The sequence below is a fragment of the Larimichthys crocea genome, chromosome XXIII (assembly GCF_000972845.2).
Source record: "Larimichthys crocea isolate SSNF chromosome XXIII, L_crocea_2.0, whole genome shotgun sequence".
Classification (NCBI taxonomy): Eukaryota; Metazoa; Chordata; class Actinopteri; family Sciaenidae; genus Larimichthys; species Larimichthys crocea.
The window spans coordinates 19,184,839-19,197,055 of NC_040033.1; the positions used below are offsets into that span (position 1 = coordinate 19,184,839).

The 12,217-nt window shown below is 43.2% G+C and overlaps 1 protein-coding gene across 1 annotated transcript in view; it reads left to right on the forward strand.

The window, feature by feature from the left end:
• nrn1a (neuritin 1a) overlaps nt 1-8,411 on the forward strand; it is a 9,394-nt gene extending 983 nt beyond the window's left edge. Inside the window, exons 2-3 of the mRNA XM_027274291.1 lie at nt 4,427-4,574; nt 6,164-8,411. Of these exons, the coding sequence (XP_027130092.1) occupies nt 4,427-4,574; nt 6,164-6,392 (377 nt within the window). The 3' untranslated portion in view covers nt 6,393-8,411. The remainder of the gene's footprint in view (nt 1-4,426; nt 4,575-6,163) is intronic.
• The last annotated feature ends 3,806 nt before the right edge of the window (nt 8,412-12,217 follow it).

Genomic DNA, 12,217 nt, shown 5'->3' on the forward strand with positions numbered 1-12,217 from the left:
TTTTGAATCCTCCGTTTTATTTTTTTATAGATTTGATTTGATGGAAATTAAAAATAATAAAAAAGGTTCGTTTGTTTTTTTTTATTTCATAATAATTTTCCCGCCTTAACTCTGCAGGTGAAACGCGCACGTGCGTGTCTGATGATTCTTTTTTCACCTTCAACGTGTCGAAATGTGAAAAATGTCTCAGTCCAACATCCGGACAGAATTCAGATGAAAAACGCTTCATGTTTTCTGCTGTTGCATAACGACGCTGTGGAGGAGGTGTGTGTGTGTGTGTGTGTGTGTGTGTGTGTGTGTGTGTGTGTGTGTGTGTGTGTGTGCTATTGTCAGAGACGAGCGCTGTGAAAAAACAGAAATCTTTATTTTTATTATTTCAATTCAAACATTAAAAACTCTCTCGAGGATTTTTAATGATCCTCACCGAACCCGCCCCCTGATGATGAGGCTCGGTTCGGTCCGGATCATCACCTCTCCGTACCTGTCATGCTGCGCTGTGATTGGCTGCTCCGGATGATTTTAATGCGCAAACCCTCCAAATGAATCAGAACTCTCTGATTAAAAATCACTTCAAAGAGTTTTTCACTTTAATTCTTTAAAAATGTGAAAAACTGATTTTTACACGAGAAAATGCCTCGTGCGTAAAAATCTGAGGTGGGTGTGTGTGTGTGTGTGTGTGTGTGTGTGTGTGTGTGTGTGTGTGTGTGTGTGTGTGTGTGTGTGTGTGTGTGTGTGTGTGTGTGTGGAGGTGGGGTGAATGAGTGCGAGAGCGTGCGTGATGGGGAGGCGCGAAAACCCACGCTCATGATGCGCGTGACGGGACCGTCCTGGTTTCAGTCAAACGGGAATAAAAATAAATTTAAATTTAAAAACATTTAAAAAACGACGAAATAAAAATGTGAAAAAATAAAATTAATGAAGAAGAAACAAAAAAAAAAACGAATCAAATGAAACAAAAAATATTTGATGTTTAATTTTGATTTTTTGGGATTTAACAAAACAACATTTTTTATTTTAAACATCCGGAAATTAAAAAAAAAGTGTTTTATGAAACAGAAACGTGAATGACGGAGGAGTGACGTCACTTCATCACTTCATTCATGTGTTTCATTTTGAAGCTGAAAAAAAAAAACTGCTGCAGAGGAAGATGATGTAATGCAAGTACAGTGACACCAACGAAGAAGAGAGAGAGGAGGTGTTTCATTCACACACACACACACACACACACACACACACACACACACACACACACACACTGCAGCTACAATTATTAAATATAATAAATTAAATGTTGAATTCGAGAAAATCATGTTTAAAATAAGAACGCTGTTTCAGTGCATGATGGGTAATTATTTGAAATGTTACATTTATAAAAGTTACAGTATTTTATGTAACTGTACTCGGATTACTCGCGTTACTGTGCTGCAGTAATAACACAGTAAAGATACAGCAGTATACTGTGATTGAAAACGCAGTACATGTACTGCTGTACACTTAAACTACAGGTGATTACTACATTAATATCACATCATAGTTCTGCAGTAACAAACTGTATTTTGTCTCACAGTAATGTTGCTGTTGTTGTTAAATTACAGATAAACTACAGATTATTATTAAAATATCATATTGTAATTTTACAGTACATGGTGTATCTGGTTACTGTGAAAACACAGTACATTACTGCAGTGTTAAGAACAGATTATTATAATAACATGTTGTAATTATACAGTCAAATACTGTATTTTGTCATAATAATATTGTGTTTACTTGTTGTGAAAACACAGTACATTACTGTGAGGTCTAATTACTACAGATCATTATTATAAAATTATATTGTAATTCACGGTAAAACACTGTATATTTCATAGTAACATTTGTTACTGTAGAATGACAGTACAATACTTTTCCTCTGTATTACTGTTAACTATATTTTACTGTGGATTTATCTGAATGATTACAGTAAAAGTACAGTAATATATTTTACAGTGAGATCAACAACATCGATTTGTGACTTCTAAAGATCCAAAACATTTACGGAAAAGTCGTAATTTATTTTAATCTTTAAACTTTATGTTGATTTTTGAGGTTGTACTGAAAGATGTTTTCAAATATTTAAACTGCTGGTTCAGAGGTTCTGTCGCTGTGTTCACTGTTAGACTGGACACTGCTGGTTCTATTGGCTACTGTCAGCGCCAGTTTGACTGTTTCTACATAAAGTTGATCTATTTTATTTATTTAAATGTTTAAATGTTCTTCACAGTCATCTTGTGAACAAACCAGCTCATCATAATTTCATGGTTCTTGATATTGTATTAATTTGTTCTGTTGTCGAGTCTGAACTGTTTCACACAGAGCTGAAGAAAGGACGGAAAATTCATGTTTTTATTTTTGATACAAAAAATTAAAATGTTTAAATCTTCAGCCTTTCTGACTCAATATTCTGGTTCTGGTTCTGTTCATCAGAGAGAACAACAGATTTTAACATGTCAACTTTTTACAGTTTTCTGATGTTCTATGGACCAAAATATTTAACAATGAACTAATAAAATAATCTGCAGATTAATAAATAACAAAGAATTAATTTCATGTTTTTACCCTCCAGATAAAATATGAAGAACTTTTAATCCTTTATATAAAGTTTAAATAAATAAAGTAAAACAAAGTACTTTGCTTAATTAAATGAACTTACAGGAACTACATATGATTATTACATTAATATCACATCATAGTTCTACAGTAAAATGCTGTATTTAGTCTCACATTACATTGCTGTTGTTGTTAAATTATTATTAAAATATGATCATTTCACAGTACAAACTGTTTTTATTTTGTTACAGTAATAATGTTTCTGGTTACTGTGAAATCATGGTACATTACTATAACACTAAGAGCTGCAGATTATTATTATTATAACATAATTATTTCATTGTGCAGTAAATACTGTATTTTGGTACAGTAATATTGTGTAACATTACTGTGATGTTAACTTAAAGTAACCTCAGATGATTATTACAACATCATATTAGTTTTATTGTATTTATTAAAGTAATGTTGTACAACATTATTTACTGTGAATGTATTTGAAGTATCAGCCAGGATTTTACAGTAAAAGTACAGCAGCATGTTTCACAGTGTTGATCTGTGACTCACCACGTTCGACGACCTCAAACTGACCTTGATATTTAACGATGACCTGGTGAAACAATCTGCAGATTAATCGATAACTTGATGACTTCATTTCACGTCTCTGCCGTCCAGATAAAAGAACTTTCAATGGTGAACAAAGTTTGAGAGTTTTCATCAAACCGTCAGTGGTGGAGACAAAGATGGTTCCTGTGGTTCTGTCCGTCACGTGACCATGAACCTTCAGCTGTTGGTGTGTTGTGTGAACGTTGCCACAGGAAGTGACACGCTCCTCTAACAGCCGGGTCCCGTCCTACACGTCATGCTGTGTTAGTCCACAGTTTGATCGAGTGGAACCGGACAGCAGGCGCGTTATTATCCAAACCAATCAATCAGCCCCATCCCCTGCTTAACGAACCACGCACACACACACACACACAGTTAACAGAGGTCATGTAAAGGGGTGTGTGTGTGTTGTGTTATTGCATGTGTGGGGGAGGATGGAGGCGTGTCAGACCTGGCAACCCGTGCCGTGTTTTACAGCTGAGTTTAGTGGATCAGGGAGGAGCTGACACATTAAACTGAGTTTAACAGAACGACACGCGGGCTCGGGTTAAAGGTCCAGTTTGTAACTTTTAGTGTGAGTGAGATCCAAACACCTCCAATGTTCACGTACGTGTATGTTCACACGCTGCAGGACCGTGTTCAGGTCAGCTCAGAGGGATCTGCAGAATCTTTCTGATCCACAGAACCAAAGAAACCGCTCGGTGAGCGCTGACAGTCCACCAGAACACAGTTAGCAGGTCGCTACTTACCAATCATCATGAAGTCTGCAGATCACCTCAGTTCTGTCACGTTGGTCCCTGCTGGTCTCAGAGGCTGAGCTCCAACCCGGTCCGGTCCAGCTTGGTTCTGTTAGCATGCTAACGGCAGATTCAGTTAGCAGCGGTTTGCTACTTTAGTGAGTGGTTCGGCTAAAGCTATCTGTCCATCATGGAACTAAGTAACAGCAGCTAACAGACTGAGCTAACAGCAGCTAACAGACTGAGCTAACAGACTCAGCTAACAAACTGAGCTAACAGCAGCTAACAGCAGCTAACAGACTGAGCTAATAGACTGAGCTAACAGACTGACAGCAGCTAACAGACTGAGCTAACAGCAGCTACAGTTGTTGAGGTGAAGCAGAAAAACTTGTTGTGATTTTCTTTAATGTAAAATTCTCTTTGTCCTCTTACCTCCCTTCCTCTTCCTCTTCCTCTTCCTCTTCATCTCCCTTCCTCTTCCTCTTCCTCTTCCTCTTCAGTCTCTGTGTTGCAGACGGTGTTCGTCAGTGCTGGTCAATGTGACACGGTGTTTAAAGGTTTCTCGGACTGTCTGCTTCAGTTGGGGGAGAACATGGCCAACTATCCCCAGGACCTGGACGACAGGGAGAACCTGCACAAGATCTGCAAGTACGTTAACGGACACGTTACGATGTGACAGAATATGTAAACTCAGGCAGCACACACCTGAGGACTCGTCTCAGCAACCACTAAAAGTCAGTCCCACATTTACTCTTGTCCGGCGGCTTCTTGCTCGCTCACTCTCTCCTTTTCTCTTCTTAGCTTCCTCCGTCAGCGTCCTCTTCACTCTCTTCTCCTCTGCCATCATGTCCATAGAAGCTGCTGAGTCTGTAAACATTAACAGACTGAGCTAACCTGAGCTAACATGAGCTAACAGACTGAGCTAACATGAGCTAACATGAGCTAACAGACTGAGCTAACATGAGCTAACAGCAGCTAACAGACTGAGCTAACATGAGCTAACAGCAGCTAACAGACTGAGCTAACATGAGCTAACAGCAGCTACAGCTGTCAGCAGTTTACTTCACTGTCCATCATAAACTCTGTAAATCACAGAGAGTTGAGGCGGAGCAGCCGGAGGACATCAGAGGGAAAACCAGAAAACATTTCCTCCATAAAATATGATCCAGTTTCACCAGAATCAGTGAAATAGTTGCTGCTGTGTGACTTAGTGAAATAGTTGGTGCTGTGTTGCGTTGCGCTCATAAAGATTCTCGGAGCTTCCTGATCTCACAGAAAATAAAATGAGTGATTGAAGTGGAAACCCTCGGGGAGTCTGCACGAGCCAGCTGAACCACCACCAGCCCCCAAAACCCTTTTTATCCCCCGTCCACCCCACCACCCAAACCGGGTGGGCACCAGATGGTATGCAGCAGCAAGACGCCCCCACCCCTCCACACACACACACACACACACACACACACACACACACACACACACACATGGCTTTTTAATTCAGTGACAGCTCCATCACAGCAGTGTGGAGGTGTGGCAGGAGGGATTTAATACGCCTCCTGACACACACACACACGTTAATTGCTCAGAGATGTAGCATCGACACGGCTCGGTTCAGGAGGTCAACATCAATAAGAGCAGATTGGATTAGATACACTGTGTGTGTGTGTGTGTGTGTGCGTGTGTGTGTGTGTGTGTGTGTGTGTGTGTGTGTGCATTAAGTGGGAGACGAACAGACGAGCGGCGGAGGCTAAAAAAAAAGGCGAGTGAGATGGAGCCAAAAAAAGGAGGAGTGAAACATGGGGTAGTGAGTAGGAAAGGAGATGAGGGAGTAATGAAGGCAAAGAGGAAGTAAGAGAGGAGACATGAAGAAGACGCAAGGACGCTGCTGCTGCTGGATATGAATAAAACATGAAACCAGCAAAGACGAGAGTGAGGGGGAGGAAAGAAGGAGTGATACGAAGGAGAGTAAAACTGGAGGAGAGGCTAGGAAGCAAGGAAGGATTGACTTAGAGACTACGTCCAGGTTTTAGACAGTCTGCGGGGACGTCACAGAGACTACGTCCAGGTTTTAGGGTTAGCAGCTCTCAGAGAGGTCTGGCGTCGTGTCTTCTGTCTCTCGTTGTTCTGATGCAGACTGTGGGACGGTTTCCACTCTTGGCTCGGCCTCTTGAATAGACGATGCTTCCCACTGCAGTCATGAGCTCGCTGTGTTAACGCTTGCTTGTGTTTTCTCCTGCCAGTTACTGGGATAACTTCCACTCCTGTGCCACGACGGCGCTGGCGGACTGCCAGGAGGGAGCGACGGACCTCTGGGAGAAACTGAAAAAGCAGTCCCGCAACCTGGATTTCCGTGGGAGTTTGTTTGAACTCTGTGGCAGCGGCAACGGAGCCCCGAGATCAGCCGACGCCAGGGGCCTCGCCTTGGTCCTCACCACACTGCCCACCATACTGACTTGGCTGGCGTTTTAACAGGAAACCAGAGAAACAACAACAACAACAAAAAAAAGAAAAAACACAAAGAAAAAAAAGGAAAAACAAAAAGAAAATAGAAACGGAGCGCTAGCTGCTCTACGATCATGAAAAAAGTTTGAACTCATCACCAGAAAAACACCCAAATGGATTTTTGTCACCGTGCAGCGCCTGGTCCGCCGTCCTGGGACATCTGCAGGCCGTCCTCCCGGAGCGCCCATCCAATCACACGCTGACCTGACCCGGAGGTCGATAACATGAAATATTCAACACGCCGTCGAGCTGAAACGATGACAATGATGAAAATTTGATGGATCCTTGCCCGCTTACAATCGTGGAATTACACAGTATTAAAGTCACCCATGAATTATTGATGTTTAGTAGGCTAGGCCTGGCCGGCACCGTGTGGCTGCTGGTGCCGACAGTGTCAGGCTGTTTGTTAGGGTCCCCGTATAGCCTGACTACATGTTCATGTGTAAGGCGAGGCCGAGCCGAGCCGAGCCGAGCCGCCTCATCCCATCACGGACTGATTCTCCTTTTTTTAAGTCGACTGTGTTGAGCCCGGTGCGTTTGACGGACTGCACGCGTGATGGTGGTGATGTAATATTTGTATTCTTATTGGCTGTTAATTGTGTTCAGGCCACGGTCACACCAGCCCGGGTTTCCTTCATTTTAATGGAGTTTAGCGCCCCCTCCTGCACAGGTGGACTTCAACAGGTACAGTGTTGAGCTTTGACCCGCGCAGCATGGCTTGCAGTAACTCGTGTGCCAGCTGTAGGTGTGTTTTTAAGATTTACAGTATTTTACCTTTCAGCGTTGAGCCGGCGAGCTCGCCGTGCCGCCGGCCGCCGCTCCAAACCGACGGCGGTGTGACCGAGCTCTGAGGTGCAGGGATGTGCGGTGACCGTGTGAAGCCTGCTTTTCATTAACGAACTTTAGACTGACGTTAAACTGCATGGTGTCAGCGCAGACAGACTCCAGGTGTTTCAGGAAATGCGTTTAAACCAGGGGTCTTCAAACAGGGGTCCGTGACCCCTAGGGGCTCCACAGAGGTACTGCAGGGGGTCCTAATAATTGACAATTTTCACCAAAAGGCTGCAGATCATTGAGGAAGTACAAACAGACAAGCATTTTCAGACCAGTGGGATGAATCAGTGGACAGGCTAAGAAGACAGGATATAAACTGGTTAACCAGGTGAAGTTAAAGTTGAATGAAGTTAAAATCAAAGTTGCTACAGGCCAGGCTTGTTGATTCCATGTGGGAGGCCCTGGGCTGGAAACGGTTGAAGACTCCTGGTTCAGACGTTTGGGTTAGCAGCTGAATGGGACGGTGCCATCTTAACTAACAGTTTGATTCAGATAACCTCTGTCGGGTTGAAACAATGTTTGGGTTAGTTCAGCTCGTTGATCCTGATTTTAGCAGCGAACCCAAAGCAGACCAACGCTTCAGTGTCTGAAATCTCACGGGACGTTCAGGTTCAGCGACTCTTTTCAGGACGGATGTGAAAAATAGAAACAGTAGAATAAAGTTCAGCTGCTGATGTTCATCCCTGCTCAGCAGAAGCATGTTAGAAATGAATTTAGTGAGAGAGACAGACATATTTATAGAAATATTTGAAGCCGACAGCAATACGAAGATGTGACTTCATGGCCAGTGTAGCTTAAAAACTCAAACCGTGGCTGAAGAGAGATATGACTGTTGCCATTTAGCACATCCCCCCTTTTCATACGCGGCCTCCATCGTAGACGACGTGTTAGTGACACGCTGACAGTAACAGTAGCATCATGAACAGGTCGGACGACGTTCTGTGTACTTCTGTTCGTTTGTTCGTTTGTTCGTTTGTTTCTGGGGATGTCGCGTAACAAAAAGAGTTTTAAAAAAAAGCTGACAGAGAATATTTAAAAAAGAAATAAGAAGCTCTATTAGAGATTATTAGAGTCTATCCCTGACAGATCTTTAAAAAAAGAGTCATAACATGATAAAGAGTCAATAAATAAAATGACTAATGTTTGAAAATATCCAGTGTGTGCTCTCCTTTCCATGTACACACACACACACACACACACACACACACACAGTGTATTCATTATTAATAAGGGAGAGTCCCTGAGCTGCCACACGTCTCAGCACTTTACATTTATTTTATATTGATCGAGGTGGAGGAGGTGAAGGAGGTGGAGGTCCTGATGCAGGAGGTGTGTGTTCAGTCTCTCTTCATGATGTTTAGATCTCAGCATGTTTATAAAATTTAATATCAAACTTCAGTGTGTTTATGAACATATGACTAACATGTAACAGCTCATATTCTACAGCTCGTTAATATATATGTATATATATATATATATACACACAGACAAATAATAACTTTACTGGATTACTTATTTTTGTTCAATTTTGATTAAATATTTAAATTCTAATGATGACATGTCACGTTTAAATAATAAAGAGGATTTCTATGATAATGTCACTAAATATTAATATATGTAATGTATGTGCAGCATCGACATGGAGACCAGTGTCTTTATATTTTATATTATTTTAGTCACGTTCATATTTTCCTGTTTGGACTCTGCGTGCTGCGTCTTTAAAACATCTCACACACACACACACACACACACACACACACACACGTTTTAATGAGGCTTGCTCGTGCAGGTTTTTCATCAGGTTGCGTGTCGCGGGCTCTCGAGGGAGGCGAGGGGAGGGAAGCCGCCTGATCCTGCATTAATGTGACGTGATGCTGCTGCCTGCAGACCTGGAAGATCCACAAAAACCCATCCAGGAACAAAGAACAATGATTTTATTCATTCTGATTTTAACCAGACATTATTTATATTTGATATGTTTGACATCTAGATTTAGGCTCATCAGGGAGATTAAAAAATAAAACTACATCCTGAGGTGTTACAATATTTGAATGTCAAGTATCATAAAATACTATAAATATTATAGGACTCCTTCTTTTATCTTATTTTGAAAAACCAAACAATATTTAAAATCAAAATAAAACATTGTTTGAAAACATTTGTATGAAGCAGCAGAAGAGGCCGAATGATTCCTGGAAAAAGAAAAGAATCAAAAACGCTGAGGTTATTATCGGCTGAAGGAAACAAGACGCGTGATTAAAAATGTATGAAGGGAAGCCGCGAGATGGAGGAAGTCCCGCGGGATTCACAGACTTCAGTCTGACCTCGTTCCTCTCTCATTCAGTAATCAGTCATCAGGAAACAACGTGAGCACCAGATACAACACGAGATATCGGCTGTCATGAGAGCCTGATGGACGTGGTTCAAACTGGGGGTCGGGGACCAGGAAGGGTCCGTCAGCCTGATTTACAGAGTGGAATCCAGTTTTATACCCAAAGACTACACTACCCAGAGTTCCCAGCAGTCACTGAGATCTTTCATTTGTTTTTGTAATGAAGTAAATAGAAACAAAACGAGACAAAAATATGTAAATTTATGTAAATATTTCCAGTAAAAATGATGCAACAGAACTGTTAGCTTTAGCCTGTTAGCTTGTTGTTGTCAACACGTTGAGCTATCATTAGCTTCATTAGCTAACTAGCTTCATTAGCTTCATTAGCTTCATTAGCTTCATTAGCTAACTAGCTGGAGGTTCTTTTGTTAAAATCTGAATCATGTTTGTCTTCGTGTACGCGGCGTCCTGCTGTGAGAACAGGAAGCTTGACAGGCGGAGCAAACAGGTAACTATTGTAAACAGGTAACTATACGCTGAAATGTAGCAGCTGAATATCAGTGTGTGTGTGTGTGTGTGTGTGTGTGTGAGTGTGAGTGTGTGTGAGTGTGTGTGTGTGTGTGTGTGTGTGAGTGTGTGTGTGTGAGTGTGTGTGTGTGTGGTGGGTGTCAGACGGGAAATCTGCCAAAACCCCCAGAAAGGTGTCACTCTGATTTTTCCCATTCACACGTGTGATGAGGCTGCAGTCACGTCCTCCTGATGATGGAGACAGAGACAGAGACACAGCGTCCACGTCTGACGGACTCAGACTCAGAAAGACACGGAGCCTGTTTGTTAGCACGATATCATGTCCCACTAGCTGATGAAGCTGCTCGGATTATTTTTCTGAAACGAGAAGATCACCGTCAGTGTTTGGTGAAGTCTTGGATCGTGTTTGTCAGTATGAAGCTTTGAATCTGGACCGTGGTGTGTTCAGGGTCACGCGGGGACCTTCTGGAAACTGGAGACTTTCAATTTGTGAAATGTAAAAAACAGGCCGACAGCTCGGCCTCTGTGAAGGCTGCACCTAAAATAACATCCTCTGTCTTCTTTGGGATTTCAGCTCCTGGTGTAAATGGGGCGGATATGAGCCCGCGTTCCCTCCGGAGCAACAAACCAACTCCAAAACAGTATTATGTGAGAATCAGCCGGGACCGGAATCGAGGTTGCGAGCCGTGACCGTTGGGTGGAAAAGGCCGGGCCGCCGTAAATGTGTCCGGCAGTTTCTCACAGCAGAGGAGCTCAAACCGAGTTTGCTGATGTGTAACTGGGTCACGAGTTCTTACTTTGAGCTAACAGCCTACATCTGAGCTGGAGAAGTAGATTAGTGGGTTGGTGGAGAGTTTCTGACAGCAGCTCTGCAGCATTCAGCTTCAGGAGGACTCCAAGTCCTGATGCTGTTTCAGGCTGGACACTGTTTCCTCATCCTGACGAAACAAGTACAAGTACCTCAAAACACACGCAGACTGTCTAAACCTGGACGTAGTCTCTGAGACTCGCAGACTGTCTAAAACCTGGACGTAGTCTCTGAGACTTGCAGACTGTCTAAAACCTGGACATAGTCTCCGTGACATCCCCGCAGACTGTCTAAAACCTGGACGTAGTCTCTGTGACGTCCCCGCAGACTGTCTAAAACCTGGACGTAGTCTCCGTGACGTCCCAGCCGACTGTCTAAAACCTGGACGTAGTCTCCGTGACGTCCCCGCAGACTGTCTAAAACCTGGACGTAGTCTCCGTGACGTCCCCACCGGTCGATTTCGGTGAGTTTTCACCGTGGTGGTTAGAGTTTTTATGGATCTGTAGTTCTGGTTTTTCATTTTTGGAAGTCATCCTTCAGGGACGAGCGCTCACCCTGCCAGCGGCCTTTAGAACTGGGTCAGTACTAAATATATTACAGCTTCCAGCCTCCCTGCAGCGCTCTTAGTGCAGCGCAGTAAACACATCGGCCGGGCCGAGGGGAGACCAGCATCCAGCATCATGAAGCACACGTGTCCGTCATGTGACGGTCTATTGATAGAAGCAGAGAAAAATAATCTGGCGAGGAAACAGACACGAAGTCGACGTCCAAAACACAAACAGAGAGCCAGTTGGCAGGATGGCGAGGAAGCCGCCTCGCTGTTTTCCCACAGAGAGACGATCAATAAACTGGAAAGTTCAGTTCAGACTGTGGGATTCTCCGACAGACACACGACGACACAAATGTTCAGTCTGTGACTAAAACACAGAGCAGCTCCTGCTTCTGTCCATCAAAGATCGGACCCAGCTCCGGATCCTCAGAACAACAACAACAATAATAATGATGAACTGAGCTTCACTGCTGCAGACTCCATAAGGAATGTTCAAATCAGTGGACACATGAGAAGCCTTGATTGATAACGTCCTCGGTTGGTGGTCGGGCCTGGACCGGACCCGTATCCAGCCTCAGCTCCGCTGTCAGAGCTGCAGGCTGTGATTCACAGGCTGGGGTTGGATAAATATGTGATATTACCTTCGGCCTGAAACAGGAGATGGAAATGGAGATCAATGTGGAACAAAGCGAGTGCTGCAGAGAGCGGAGCCGTAATGAGAAACACTGCTCAGGAAATTG